General features: G+C 37.2%; 1 protein-coding gene across 3 annotated transcripts in view; it reads left to right on the top strand.

The window, feature by feature from the left end:
- HYDIN (HYDIN axonemal central pair apparatus protein) overlaps positions 1 to 16,430 on the top strand; it is a gene marked incomplete at both ends in the record, with an annotated part of 352,197 nt that overhangs the window by 92,151 nt on the left and 243,616 nt on the right. For all 3 annotated transcript variants that reach the window (XM_082863052.1, XM_082863051.1, XM_082863050.1), the window contains one exon: positions 9,916 to 10,034. In XM_082863052.1, the coding sequence (XP_082719178.1) occupies positions 9,916 to 10,034 (119 nt within the window). The remainder of the gene's footprint in view (positions 1 to 9,915; positions 10,035 to 16,430) is intronic.

The raw sequence follows: 16,430 nt of genomic DNA, 5'->3' as shown, positions 1-16,430 counted from the left end.
GATCAATAATAGAATAATTCCAGCCTCAATAAGCCCCCCTGTGTATTCCTTCCCAATCACACTCCCTTCACCCCAACCTCTCCCTGAGATAATCACCATTCTATCCTTCATGATTATTATTTCCTTGCTTTCATTTATAGCTTATACTCCCATGTGTGTATAACTAAACATTACAGTTTAGTACTGCCTGCCTTTGGAATGTACATAATTGGAATCAATCTGCATGTCTCATCCACGTTGTTGCTTGTAGCTCTAGTTGCATTTCATTTTCATTGTTGTATAGTGTTCCATTGTGTGAATGTATGTTCAGAGACAGGAAGTAGCAGGGAAGGCCAGTGTCATTGGTTTTGGGGAGGCCGCTCGGGATGCATGAAATTTAACCCACATCTCCAACTACAACCTTTTCTTCTTTTGAAAGCTTTTATATCTAGTCACCATGAGTACAGAGATGCACAGAAAGGCATAGAATTGCCTTCAGAAAGGCATAGAATTGAGTGGGGGGAAACTGACACATAAATCAACAGTTACGTAATGCCATACAGTGAATGAATGATAATAGTTGAAAAGAATACAGGACACACAGCTTAGTCTTGAAATATATGTTAGTCAAGTGAAAAAAAGGAGGGGCTGGGCACAAGAAGCAGGGAAACACTTGTGAAAACACATAGAGAAACACTATGTAAAAATATACCATGAGCATGAAATGACAAATAACTGCAAGTTCCTGGGGTGTGAAACAGAGAGAGACAGAGAAACTTGGGAGGGGACAGGCAGGGGCAGGAAATGAAGCTGGAGGCTGGTGTAGTAGGTGGGAACCAGTTCTTGGAGGGCTGCCCTTGTCTGCCCGACTAAGAACCTCAGACTTCACCCAGAGTGAGTAAGGAATCACTGAAGGGCTCTAAGCAGGGGAGTGATCTGCTCAGACATGAATATGGCAAATACAACATCATTAAAATCTTTTCAGTTAATCTGAAACTGAATTTTTTTCTTCATTTAAAATTTTCATATTTCCTTAGAAGTAGTTAAACCTGTATGTTAGATATTTATAAAGACTTGCTGATAGTTTGATCTAGGTCTCAAAACTGATCTTTCATGTATCTTGACTTAACAATGGAACGTGTAAATACCTGATTTAATCATGAAGATTGCCTTTTAAAAAAAATGAAACTCAAAGGGAAACTACACATATTTGGTTTGGATCACCATATGGGAACTTCAAAGGAAGTAACACTTTCTGATTTCAATTGTGAAATATATTGCTAGATAACCTCGTTAATGGGTGCTTCAGAGTCAAATGCAGAAAAGCAGCATGTTGGAAATGACTCCAGACATACCCGCTTCCTTTAAAGACCCAATTAATATGAACCTTATTGTCCATTTTCATTCTGTGCATCATAAGAGAAACATCTGAATTTTTAGCACAATTTGAGGCTTTTGAGTTTAATCCTAATTAAACTAAAGAATGGAGATTTAGGAAAGGAAAAGCTAAATCACCCCAATCATTAAAAACATTTTTGGATTTTCAGAGTAATAAGTGAGTAATACTCTACATATTTATAAGCTGTCTTTCTCAAAACTCATCAGATTGCAACCTGATAATAATATAAAGTATCTTAGTCCTATGAATGAGAAATTATTTTCTGGATCAACTACTTTAGATTATATTTACTTTAAATTGCATTTTCAGTTATCAAATATTTCAAACATAAAGAAAAATACAGGGAATAATATACCAATGTCTTTTATACATACCCAAATTTAGGAAAACTTGAACAAATAGAAACGCCCATGTTTTTGGTCAGGAAAATCAACATTATAAATAGGTCAATTCTCCCTGTAAATGCAATGTGATCCCAATGGTAATATCAGTAAGGTTGTTTTTTTTAATTGGGTGGATTCTAAAATTCTTATGGAAGAAATAAATGAAAGTAGGGTTGCCTAGAAAATTCAACAAGAATACTGTGGGAGGACTAGCTCCACCATATATTAAAACATTAAAACCTATAGTAAATACAGTTGTATGTATGGTTTATGAACATGAAGAGAAAGTAGCCATCAAATCAATATTTATTTTTCTTTTCAACCATCAGCAGCAGCAGCAGCAGCAGCATGTCCTAGTCCCCTAAATCCTACCCTCCCCCAAATCCTTATTTCCCAGTGTCCTATGTGAGCAAAATAAAAACCCTAATTTGCTTAAGTCACTTTGTTCTGTTTATCTTTTGATGCATAACAAACCATCCTAAATTCAGTGGCTTCAAACAACGAGCAATCACTTATTTTGCACAGATCTGTGATTCAGGATTCAGCAAGTACAGCTCTCTTTGCTCCACATGAAGACAGCTGGACACGCTTGAAGGTAGAAGCTGATTTCATTTTTTAGCTCATCCATCTATATATCTGGCATTTGATCCTGGCTGTTGGCAGGGACCTCAGCAGGTTCTGTTTGCTGGAACCTATCAGTGGCCTCTCCATGTGGCTGCTTGCTTCCTCATAGCGTGAACAATGGACTGAACTGTTGAGATGAGAAATCTACTGCAGTCTAATTTTAATTTCTTTAGGTTATCTGTCTTTCTGTCAGATTGATATTAAGAATTACTTTATGCTTTGATGTTCTACAGTTTCACTGAGATGGATTTGCCTTTATCCTACTTGATATGCTTCTTTAATTTAAGAACCTTTAATCAATTCTGGAAAATTCTCAGCAATTATCTCTTCAGTGTTATTTTCATCTCATTATCTCAATTTTTTCCTTCTGTAAATTCTTTTAGATATATGTCTTTCCCATGGAATTGCAGAGTCTTTTAACTTCTCCTAATATATTTTTGATTTCTTCATCTCTGTATGATACATTCTGGGGTTTTTTTCCCAAGATCTTTCTTCTAGTTGACTAATTCTTCAGCTATTTCTACTCTGGTATATTTATCTATTCAGTTTTTGTTTCATCAACTTGATTTTTCAGTTTTAGAAATTCTGTTTGGTTTTAATACTTTCATTTTTGTCTCCTTCAAATGGTTTCTCTTTCTTCATTTACCTCTTTAAAGATTTTGAGAATGCTATGTTAGAGTTTATTTAAGACTATTCTATTATCTCAAGCTCTTGGGGTACTAATTTGCATGTTTTCGGTAACCACTGATTTTCCTCATGTTGATTCTTCAGATGGCTTGAAATGTTTGTGTTGTTAGCTCATCTTTAGCATGTGCTATGGAATGAATGTTTGTGGCCCTGCTCCCTTGCCCCAAAATTCATATTTTGAAACATAATACTCAATGTGATGGTATTTGGAGGTGGGAACTTTGGAGGTGATTAGGTAGAGGGCAGAGCCTCCATGAATGTGGTTAGTGCCCTTTATAAAAGAGACCCCGGAAAGCTCCATTGCCCATTCTTCCATGTGAGTGAGAAGACAGCATCTGTGAAGCAGGAAGAGGGCTCTCACCAGACATTGGATCTGCCAGCACCTTGATCTTGGACTTCCCGGCCTCCAGAACTGTGAGAAATAAATGTTTGTTGTTTAAGCCACCCAGTCTGTGGTATTTTATTACAGCAACCCAAACAGACTAAGACAGTATGGGTACTGGATCATGGAGGTGTTCCTTCAGAACAATTTTTTATTTCTTCAAGACTTTACAACTTTTATTTTCACAGCTTCTGATTCTTTCACCTATAATATAATATAAATTTGGATCCCATACCTATACATGGGACTTGGATTTCTCATAGGGGCCTTTTCCCCCTATTCAGATTGCAAGGTAGAGGACAAGCTTTGTCACTGCTCCCTTAGAGCAATAGGTAGAATTTTTCTAGTTTCCTTTTTAGAAAGAGGCATCCTTTCCAAGGTCCTAAATTTATGCAGGGATCGAAGTTCAGTTCCTCATTCCCAGATAGGAACAAAGCCATATGCCCTATTTCTATGAGGGTGTTTAAACTGAAGCCATTAGACCATAAGGCTGTATGTACTTGAAAAATCTCTGAGTTCCCTTTTTATTTCTAGCACCTGGTGTTTTCCTTTCTTTCTTTTGGGCTTGGATAAGTATTAAAACTATATGTTTGTCATACTTTTAATAATTTTTTTTTTGTATTTGAAGTGGAAGGATGTGCTGAGTCAGCTTACCCTGCCCTGTTGTCAGAAGTTAATATAGTTAACAATGTTCATATCTTTCTTGAGGTAATATCCTTAGAGAATCTGCATAGAGTCACTCTGGCTGCTCATTAAAAATGTAGGTTCTTGGGTTTCACCTATGTTTTTTGAATTAAAATCTGTGGAGAGAGTGCTAAAGAATATTTTGACAAGGACTGAAAATTAAGTGTGTAACTAGGTTGCAAGATACAAGATTTATATAGAGAGAAATCAATTATGTTTCTAGACAATGAACAATGGAAATTGAATTTTTAAAAAGCAATATTACTTATAATACAATAGCATTAAGAAATGTGAACTACTTAAAGATAAATTTGACAAAAGTTGTGGAAGACCTGTACACTGAAAACTATAAAACATTGCTGAGAGGGCTTCCCTGGTGGCACAGTGGTTGAGAGTCTGCCTGCCGATGCAGGGGACACGGGTTCGTGCCCCAGTCCGGGAAGATCCCACATGCTGCGGAGCGGCTGGGCCCGTGAGCCATGGCCGCTGAGCCTGCGCGTCCGGAGCCTGTGCTCCGCAACGGGAGAGGCCACAACAGAGGCCCGTGTAGTGAAAAAAAAAAAAGAAAAAAAAAAACCACATTGCTGAGAGAAATTAAAAACCTAAATAAATGGAGAACTGTACCTTGTTAATAGGTGGGTAAATTAAATATTAAGATGTCATTTCCCCCCAAAATTCATCTTTAGATTCAATGCAATTCCAATAAAAATCCAAACAGCTTTTTCTTGGTAGAAATTGACAAGCTCATTCTAAACTTCATATGGAAATGCAAAGAATTTAGAATAATCCAAACAACTTTGGAATAGAAGAACAAAATTGGAAGGCTACTATGACCTGATTTCAAGACAACTTCTAAGCTATGGTAGTCAAGATAATCCAGCATAATATCCCCAACTAAAAATTCTTAACTTAATCACATCTTTTGTCATATAATAGTCACCTTTTTTGCCATATGAAATAATACTTATAGGTTACAGGAATTAGGACGTGGATATCTTTGGGGGCCATTATTCAGCCTACCACAGATCCTATGTGGGTGCCCAGTTGTTTTAGCTCTTTATACTGTGTGGTCCACCTTTCTGTACTGATTTTCAACACCTGCTCTGTCATAAGTCAAATCTGCATATGTGTGCATTTATTCTGAGTTCTGTATTCTGTTTCCTTAGTCATTTTGCACTTTCTGCCCCAAGACCACACTATCATAATTACAATAGATTTACAACAGACTTTAATATAGGAAAGGGCAAGTCCCCTCAATTTATTTTTCTTTAGTAACGTCTTGATTGTTACTGGCCCTTTGATTTTACACTTAAATTTTATAATGAACCATCAAATTCCTCCAAATTTTACCTACTGGCATTTTGTTTAGTAGAGCATTAAAATTATATAGATCAGTTTGAGGAAAATTGACAATTTTATAATATTGAGTCTCCCATTTCAAGAACATAACCTAGTTCTCCATTTATTTAGATCTTTCCTAGTATCTTTCAGTAAAGTTTTACAGTTTGTTCCTTGAAAGTCTTAAGTATATTTTGTTAGATTTATTTCTAGGTACTTTATATTTTTGTTGCTATTGTAAAATTAATATCTTGAAAATTAATTTTTTGACTCTTGCTGTATATAGAAATGCAGTTGACTTTTGTATTTGATTTGGTAACCATCATTCTTTATCTTATTAATTTTAAAAAGTATTTATAGGTTCCTTAGGATTTTTCAGGTAGGTAGTCATAAAATCTGTGAATTATGACCATTTGTTCTTCCTATTTATACATCCCCCCCCCCTTTTTCTTGTCTTACTGCACAGGAATGGAGCTCAAGTATCATATTGAACATCTAATATATATATCTTAGATGGCAAGTTTTTGAAAGCCCATGGTTACATTTTCTGGTATTTAATGCAATATGATCTGTTGCATTCACAGATTTTAGGGCTGTGAAAGGGGTTCTATAGTACATCTCCCTGCTTCTCATGTGTGAAACCAGGACACTGTAATCATAGATGAGAAGCTTCCCTATTTTAAAAACATTTTAATATTTTGCTCTTCTAATAAGGAATCTGACCTTAGAGCTTACTAGTTCTTTCAAGCTTGTCCATCTTCCTGCCTTTTGCCAAAATCCCTGCTTCAAAAATCTTGTGGAAACATAGCATTTGTAATGTAACACTAAAATTTAGACTAACTCTTACAAACACAAGCCTGGGTATTACTTTACTCCTATTCTGTCCTGGGTTAGGGAAATGGCTAGCTACAAATAAGAAAGTCTCCTTTGAAGTAATTAATAATTCCCAAAGAAACATTGGCTCACTGCTTTTGTACAACACATCTCCTTTTCTCTCTCTCTTTTTTTTTTATTAAGGAAGGCAGTCAAGATAACAGATTGGGAAAGCTTTAAGCCTGACAGTTATAAATAGTCTTGCAGTTTATTCCACAATGTATTTGCAGTTCTATTCCTTTGCCGTTCTTAAAGTTGGATCTCTGTCAGAATACTTTTCTCTTGACCAAGGAGTACAAATCATTGCCTTCAAAACAGGTTTGAAGATTAAAACTCTAAAATAATGGAGTAGGGTGATAAGGTTTGGGCTCTCTGAGAATTTTACTGATGCTCTAGAGTGTTGTCAAACCAACACTGATCTTTAGAGGAACTTCTTTCCCAGGGATCACATGGATTGGGAGAACCCTTTGAATAAATGAGCTGTTTCCAGATATTGCTAAGATTGCTCTTGTTTCTTGTAATCAAAGCAATACTTGCCTAATGACCACTGTGTTACCAAGCACTAGAGGGGACCCAGAGACAAGTATTCTTGTCTTTAAAAGGACAGTCATGGAGAGGAAGCATTAAAGATACAGACGCTGAATAGCAATAGAAGACAGTGGAACATAAAATGTCACAAGGCATTATTATGATGATAATAAATTAATATTATTAATAACAACCAATAATATCACTTGGTTGTTCAAAGTGTATTTGCTCTAATACTGAAAATTACATCTAACAGAGCATCAAAATAATTTTGAATGTTCAAAATGTTACACACAGAGCAAATACATAATTTTTCCCTAAATAACTTGAAATTTTAGTGGTGCAAATTTAAGGAAAACCTATTAAATTATCAAATATTTTCGAGTATTGATTTTTGAGGGAGAACATGGAAAGACAGAAACCATTAAAACTGTTGATGTTTTTGTGTAAATTAGTACAACCATTCTAGAAGACAATATGGCCATAGCTGTCAAACTGTCAAATGTGTATCCTTTTGTTCTGGCATTCTACTTCCTATAGTGGTGGGCTGGGTAATTTAACTCCCTCTCTCTCTCTCTCTCTCTCTCTCTCTCTCTCTCTCTCTCTCTCTCTCATACACACACACACACACACACACACACACACACACACACACACACACGCAGAGCAACTAAAAGAATAAAAGAACGAGACAACATATATTTTTTAAACTCGTTAGAAAGCAAAAGAGAGCTTCCAGGACAGTGAAGGATTTGGGGGCCAAGATCCAGGAGAAGAAAGAAATCAAAACAATCAGATTTGGGGGGCTTCTTTATCCTTAGTGACACTGACTTTTTGGAAGATACTGCAGAGACTGAAAAATTAAGCAGAGTTAAGGAAGAAAACAGAAGTTCATGGGATGCCCAAGGAGAAAGGGCCCTAGAAATCCCCCATGCTTGAGGGTGGGACCCAGTAAAGTGGGGGCTAGAAATAAGACTAGAAGTAAGTCCTTATAAGAACTAGAGCTCAGCTTTGGATCATTTTTCAAGCATAGATTTGATTAAGACTGTTCTCCACTGGGGTTCCAAGAGTATTTAATCCCTAATGTTCTAAGGTATCTCTTATATATGAGGAATTAACTTCTCTTCTATATGTAGGATAGTACTAGCTACACACCCTTCTTGGGAGAATTGAGAAAATAGTCACTCCAGTGATTTGCTGCAGGGCTTAATTCCGTCACAGAATCTTCAATGGTTAGATTAGGTTATCTGGGATCACTAATATCCCCTAGTCACCAGCCAGAACCTGGAAGAAGATAACATCTTAGTGTTTCAAATTAAATCTACAGTTTTTTATATACACTGATCAGCACTCAATCAGAAATAACCAAGTATATGAGGAGGTAGCACAGTCTGATAGAACACCAAGATAAACAATAGGTGCAAACCCATAGAGAGCCAGGTGATAGAATTTCCAGACACAGATTTTTTAAAATGTTCTTACTAAAGATAATATTGAGCAGAGACCTGGAAACTACAAAAAAATCCAATAGGAAGTCTAGCATGGAAAAGTTATGATGACAAATTAAGAACTCAGTAGATGAATTTAATAGCCTGTTAGGTATGCCTAGAGGTAGAATTTGTAAACTGGAAATAAGATAAATCAAAGAAAATAGCTACACTAAAGCATATAGGGACAAAATGCAGGAAAGAACATAAGAACTGAGTGGAATGTGGTAAAAAGTTCATATACGTGTGTGTGTGTATATATATATACACTATATATATATATATATATATAAAGAAATGGGAAAATTGAGCATAAGCAATATTTGAAGAGATAATGACTAAAAAAATTTCCAAATTTGATGAAATACATTCATCCACAGATTCAAAAAGTTCAATAAACCCTAAGAAGGATAAATGCAAACCACACTTGGGAACATTATAGTAAAACTGCTGAAAAACAAAGACAAAAGGAAAATCTTCATGCAGTCAGAGGAAAAGATGTATTATCTCAAATGAGCAATAAGACTATAAACTAAGCTCTCAACAGAAATGGTGGAAGACAAGAAACAATAGAATGGTATCTTCAAAGTGCTTAAAGAAAACATAGGAAAATTGATCATAAATGTACTAAAGGATATTAATTACATTGTAATTTGTTGTAATGAAAATTTGGAAGCCACTTAAATATCCAATAAGAAGGACTGGTTAAAAATATTTACTACATCTTTAGGTGATGATATGTAAAAATGTTCCAGATGTATTGTTAAGTGAAAAAAAGCAGGCTAAATATAATTTATAGCAGATGCTCTCATTTATATTAACAATTCTTAAATATGATTAAATGTGGAAGGATTGGCACCAAAATGCTAACAGTAGTTATCTTTGGGTGGTGGAATTATGATAAAATTTCTACTTTCCTTTTAATATTTTTATAATGATCACATATTATCAGATGCAGATACATACCCCATTTTAAAAGGGAGACAAAAGCAGTCAGTACTTTAAAGGCTTGTGCTCTGTATTGACCCTGGGTGCGTTGTGGCTGTGTAGTAAAGGATACTGTTTAGTGGATTCCATTTCCTCTGTATGAAAGAAGCTGCAAAGTGAGGGTCAGTTAAGACTCCTAGACTCAGATCCCTTAATGCCCTGGCTTTTCCTAAATCTAAGGAAGATCAGTGTGAACAAGGTCTCTTGGAGCCCCGTGGCAGCGCTCATCTTATGTCATTCTTCTCTGATTTAGAGAAATTATTTTCCTTTATAAAAAACTTAAGGATACAGTTAAGATTGGGTTAAATTTTTTTAATTGTTTTTTTTCTGCTAAAATGTCAGCCTAGATTGCAATATAAGCTTTTCCCTAAAGTTAAGAAACTAACCAGTATTCTTGTTTCTTAAAGATAAGCTAAATCTTCAGCATTGGTTAAATTACACTCCCTCAGTCCATTGTAGGGAGTTGTTGCAATAATCTTGACTGCTTACATTAATAAGAGGTTGTGGGTAATCTGGGGTAATAAAGCATCACTGAGGGTAATAAAGTCTGAATTGTTTTTACAGGCCGAGAGATCCGTCTGCCCCTGCGAATCAAAGGGGAAGGAATGGGACCAAAGATCCACTTCAACTTTGAGTTGCTGGATATTGGAAAAGTTTTTGTTGGATCTGTACATTGTTATGAGGTAAGCACTAGAATTGTGCATTGAGACGCAAAAGTACTTGGCTTTTTTTGTTTTATGTGTGTGTTTTTATTGATAGAAAATTTGTGACATCACGTTTTTTCCATTACTCATACCTATTCAGACCCCAAACAATCGAACTCCTCCTCCTCCCTCCCAGCCTTGTTGAGGGAAGCAACTTTTTCCATCCTTTTCAGCCTCTCTAGCTTTATAAAAAACATCAAAGTCATAAGTTAATTGGTTTTATCATCATCATTTTGTAAATTGCAAAGGGGGACACTATAAATACGTCTCCCCATCTATTTAATGCTTGATCTCTGACAACATAAATCCTACAGATCAGAGGATAGAGAACCTTTTACATTTTCTGGAATGTCCTAATGAGGGTAGCTGTTTTCACACTTCAGAAGTTTCTCTAATTTAAAATTTTAATTAATTTTCTCTGATTTAAAAACCAATCTTCCTGATTTCTGGAAGAGATCTCCCTGCTTTGTCTTTCCAGTTAAATAGAAAATGATTTTTTACATGATGTACCCATGGGTTCGTGAGGATCAAAGTTACTTCAGTGTCACTTCATCACTAAATTCATATCCAGGACACTTGTTTACACTATATCAAACTATAACCATTGAAAGTTTATTGTAGAAAGATTCCTAAATTGTAAGTGTTTATATTTCTATAGAGGTAACAATAAAAGCATTTATTTAATGAGTGACAAATAGGTGTCAAGTTCCATGCCTTATTATGTGTGCGTGCCTACGTATGTGTGTGCGATTTCTAACTCTTACAGAACTATGAGTGGTGGGTTTTACTGTACCTGTTTTTACACATGAGAAATATGAGGCACATAGTGGTTAATTCAGTCAACATCCTCACCCTTCATGTATGTTGAGCACATATGCATTAGTTCACTGGGTCCTCACAAAAACCCTATGAAGAAGGCACAACGACTATCCCCATTTTATAGCTGAGGAAGCTGGGGCTTAGAGAAATTTTACTAGTTAAGGTAACCCTACATACTGTAACAAATAAATACAATAATATATCTATTTTGTTCCTAACATAAAGTCTCAGACAAGCTTGGTCATCAGCAGATGGCTCTCCTACCGCAGAGGATCAAGAACTCAGCCTCATTCTATCTCATGGCGCTCCAACCCCTAACATCTGAGTTGCAAGATTGTAGTCTCACATGTATCACACTGGCAGTAGGAGAAAGGCATGGAGGGATGCACATGAGAGGTTTTGTTTTGTTTTTTTTTACGGTACACGGGCCTCTCACCATTGCGGCCTCTCCCGCTGTGGAGCACAGGCTCCGGACGCACAGGCCCAGCGGCCATAGCCCACAGGCCCAGCTGCCCCGCGGCATGCGGGATCCCCCCGGACTGGGACAGGAACCCGCATCCCCCGCATTGGCAGGCAGACTCCCAACCACTGCACCACCAGGGAAGCCCCACATGAGAGGTTTTTATAGGAGGTAGTAATGGAGGTGGCATGTATCACTTTTGTTCATATCCTGTTAGGGTCTGTAACTGCAAGGCTGGCTGGGAAATGTAGTCTAGCTATACGCACAGGAGGAAGAGGATATGGGTTCAGTGAATGGCCAACCTGACTCTGCCACATTTGTTAAGTAACTTGGCAAGGTCACACAGCCTGTAAATGTTAGCGAGCCCCAGGGTACTAGGGCCCTACATTGTGTGGGAAGAGAAAGCCCTTTGCTGGCTTTTCAATCCCTTGGGCTCTCATTATGGGCAAATCTGGTCTACAACCAATTCAGCTCAGCCTAAGCATGGGAGGTAAGTGCCCAAGTGATGTTGAGAGCTTCCTGCAGTGTCATTTGTCCTCACATTCATTAGACTTAACGATGGGCCAAATGGGATGATTTGAAAGGTAAATAGAGATGTTAATGTCATGGAATATACATAAGATGAGATGGAATATAGGGAAGAGCATAACTTAAATGAAGTAATCACTCACATGACTAACATAAAGTGAAAAGTGGCACAGCTACTATGTTGCATTGTCCTGTATTGCATTCTGAAAAAAATGGTGACTTAGGGAGGGAAAAAAAGGTATAAGAGTTCTTATTAAATTAAATTGTTCTTATTAAATTGATACTCTGCCTGTACTTTATCCAGTGCAAATTTCCCTCACACCTTACAGACTGTGTCTTATGGATGCCACATTGGAAAAGAACCTTTAGTTCTGATGCAGAATTGTTATCGAGTCCAAGCTCGCTCTGCTGGCTACACAACAAGGCAATAAATTGGGAGACAAGGTGTTGAGGCAAGGAATAGTGACTTTATTCAGAAAGCCGATAGACCAAGAAGATGGCAGACTAGTGTCTGCAAAAAACATCTTATTGGGGTCTGGATGCCAGTTTCTTTTATAGGGCAGAAAATGGGAGGAGGTGAGGAAGTAAAGTAAAAAGGCCATTAGTTTTGCAAAATATCTCTGGTTGGGCTTGGCCAGCATCAGGGAGGGGATGTGTTAATTTCCTCTTTTCTGCAGCCATTCACAGATGGGAAGGGTCAGATTGTCTCCCTGTGAGCTGAACAAAGGCACTTTAGTTTAACATTCAGGCAGAGGGGCAGGGCGCCCTGAGGCAAGCCATTAGGTATGATTATAATAACAAAAGCAATGAAAAGCAAAGGTTAAATAAAAGAAACAGATCCAACATGGAGTCAGATTTTGCTCTTCCCTGTTACAAAATGGATAGGGTTTCTCTGAATGTAATAATAATTTCTTACAAATTTTAACAGAAGTGTCCTTGAGACCATCACTTCCCACCCTCCCATAATTGAACAGTAAAGCAAACCACAGCCAGCTAAGTAAGTGTTAAATGAGGTGCTGCATCAGACTGGACAGTTTTGAGAGCTGTGCAGTGGCAGAGAAGGACATGGTAAGGTGCTTCTTAGGGGAATATTTTGCACTCTCTGCGTATTTAGTGCTGATGCCTCATTGCATCTCTCTTTCAATTTATTACATTACCTACTTGAAACAAATTTGAGTAACTAGCTATTGCTGTTAGTCATTGCTGAGCTTAGCAGATACATGAAGACTAACCCCCAAGAGTATGCTATTCCCCAGTGTAATTTGAAGGAAAACAAATGAGAGGTGAAGTTCTACTATAAATTTTCCCCACTCCAAGGAGTTGAACTGCAAGGGTAAGGGCATTACTAGTAATCACAAGGTGTCAGAACTGTATTGTCAAACAATTTGCTGGATTCTGTGTACATAAGTAGTTGGGGGAGAAGAATGAAATGCATATTCTCGAAAATAGAGGAACTGGCAACTTATAGGAGATCTGGGTAAAACAAGAAAAAAGGCAATCCGTGCACCAGCTCAGAGAGAAGAACATGTGTCCTTCGAGTTACCATTAACACCTTTGAGTTGCCTTCAAGTTATCACTAGTGCATATCAGTTGCTTCTTAAGCACAGGTAAATCTTAAACCCGTTCTGCTTAGCACTGGGGACATAAATAGCAATCACTGTCTTTTATGAGCACTCTTTGTCATGCACTATTCTAAAAGTTATGCAATTTAATAAATGTCATTTTCACAGCAATCTGAGAAGTTAGTAATACTTACATTTTTTTAAACATCTTTATTGCAGTATAATTGCTTTACAATGGTGTGTTAGTTTCTGCTTCATAACAAAGGAATCAGCTGTACATATATCCCCATATCTCCTCCCTCTTGCGTCTCCCTCCCACTCTCCCTATCCCACCCCTCTAGATAGTCACAAAGCTCCCACTCTCCCTATCCCACCCCTCTAGATAGTCACAAAGCACCGAGCTGATCTCCCTGTACTATGCGGCTGTTCCCACTAGCTATCTATTTTACATTTGGTAGTGTATATATGTCCATGCCACTCTCTCACTTCGTCCCAGCTTACGCTTCCCCCTCCCCATGTCCTCAAGTCCATTCTCTACATCTGTGTCTTTATTCCTGTCCTGCCCCTAGGTTCTTCAGAACATTTTTTTTTTATTCCATATATATGTGTTAGCATACACTATTTGTTATTCTCTTTCTGTCTTACTTCTGAACATTCTATTTTTAGTTTTTTAAGGAAGCTCCATACTGTTCTCCGTAGTGGCCGTATCAATTTACATTCCCACCAACAGTGCAAGAGGGTTCCCTTACTCCATACCCTCTCCAGCCTTTATTGTTTGTAGGTTTTTTGATGATGGCCTTTCTGACTGGTGTGAGGTGATACCTTATTGTAGTTTTGATTTGCATTTCTCTGATGATTAGTGATGTTGAGTGTCCTTTCATGTGTTTGTTGAAAATCTGTATATCTTCTTTGGAGAAATGTCTGTTTAGGTCTTCTGCCCATCTTTGGATTGGGTTGTTTGTTTTTTTGATATTGAGCTTCATGAGCTGCTTGTAAATTATGGAGATTAATACTTTGTCAGTTGCAAATATTATCTCCCATTCTGAGGGTTGTCTTTTCGTCTTGTTTATGGTTTCCTTTGCTGTGCAAAAGCTTTTAAGTTTCATTAGGTCCCATTTGTTTATTTTTATTTTTATTTCCATTTCTCTGAGAGGTGGGTCAAAAAGGATCTTCATGTGATTTATGTCATAGAGTGTTCTGCTGATGTTTTCCTCTAAGAGTTTTATAGTGTCTCGCCTTACATTTAGGTCTTTCATCCATTTTGAGCTTATTTTTGTGTATGGTGTTAGGGAGTGTTCTAATTTCATTCTTTTACATGTAGCTGTCCAGTTTTCCCAGCACCACTTATTGAAGAGGCTGTCTTTTCTCCATCGTATATTCTTTCCTCCTTTATCAAAGATAAGGTGACCATATGTGTGTGGGTTTATCTCTGGGCTATATATCCTGTTCCATTGATCTGTATTTCTGTTTTTGTGCCTGTACCATACTGTCTTGATTACTGTAGCTTTGTAGTGTAGTCTGAAGTCAGGGAACCTGATTCCTCCAGCTGCATTTTTCTTTCTGAAGATTGCTTTGGCTATTTGGGGTCTTTTGTGTTTCCATACAAATTGCAAAATTTTTTGTTCTAGTTCTGTGAAAAATACCAGTGGTAGTTTGATAGGGATTGCACTGAATCTGTAGATGGCTTTGGGTAGTAGCGTCATGTTGATTCTTCCAATCCAAGAACATGGTGTATCTCTCCATCTGTTTGTATCATCTTTAATTTCTTTCATCAGTGTCTTATAGTTTTCTGCATACAGGTCTTTTGTCTCCTTAGGTAGGTTTATTCCTAGGTATTTTATTCTTTTTGTTGCAGTGGTAAATGGGAGTGTTTCCATAGTTTCTCTTTCAGATTTTTCATCATTGGTGTATAGGAATGCAAGAGATTTCTGTGCATTAGTTTTGTATCCTGCTACTTTACCAATTTCATTGATTAGCTCTAGTAGTTTTCTAGTAGTGTCTTTAGGAATCTCTATGTATAGTATCATGTCATCTGCAAACAGTAACAGCTTTACTTCTTCTTTTCCGATTTGGATTGCTTTTATTTCTTTTTCTTCCATGATTGCTGTGGCTAAAACTTCCAAAACTATGTTGAATAATAGTGGTGAGAGTGGGCAACCTTGTCTTATTCCTGATCTTAGTGGAAATGGTTTCAGTTTTTCACCATTGAGAACAGTGTTGCCTGTGGGTTTGTCATATATGGCCTTTATTATGTTGAGGTAAGTTCCCTCTATGCCTACTTTGTGGAGGGTTTTTAATCATAAATCGGTGTTGAATTTTGTCAAAACCTTTCTCAGCATCTATTAAGATGATCGATCATACGGTTTTTATCCTTCAGTTTGTTAATATGGTGTATCACATTGATTGATTTGCGTATACTGAAGAATCCTTGCATTCCTAGGACAAACCCCACTTGATCATGGTGTATGATCCTTTTAATATGCTGCTTGATTCTGTTTGCTAGTATTTTGTTGAGGATTCTTGCATCTGTGTTCATCAGTGATATTGGCCTGTAGTTTTCTTTCTCTGTGACATCTTTATCTGGTTTTGTTATCAGGGTGATGGTGGCCTTGTAGAAGGAGTTTGGGGTGTTCTTCCCCCTGCTGTATTTTGGAAGAAGTTGAGATGGATAGGTGTTAACTCTTCTATAAATGTTTGCTAGAATTCGCCTGTGAAGCCATCTGGTCCTGGGCTTTTGTTTGTTGGAAGATTTTTAATCACAGTCTCAATTTCAGTGCTTGTGATTGGTCTGTTCATATTTTCTATATTTTCCTTGTTCCATCTCAGAAGTTTGTGCTTATCTAAGAATTTGTCCATTTCTTCCAGGTGGTCCATTTTATTGGCATATAGTTGCTTGTAGTAATCTCTCATGATCCTTTGTATTTATGCAGTGTCAGTTGTTGCTTCTCCTTTTTCATTTCTAATTCTGATGATTTGAGTCTTCTCCCTTTTTTTCTTGATGAGTCT

This window comes from Leucopleurus acutus (genome assembly GCF_964270905.1).
Source record: "Leucopleurus acutus genome assembly, chromosome: 20".
Classification (NCBI taxonomy): domain Eukaryota; kingdom Metazoa; phylum Chordata; class Mammalia; order Artiodactyla; family Delphinidae; genus Leucopleurus; species Leucopleurus acutus.
Note: the sequence above shows the minus strand (reverse complement) of the source record. Positions and strands in the feature narration are given on the sequence as shown.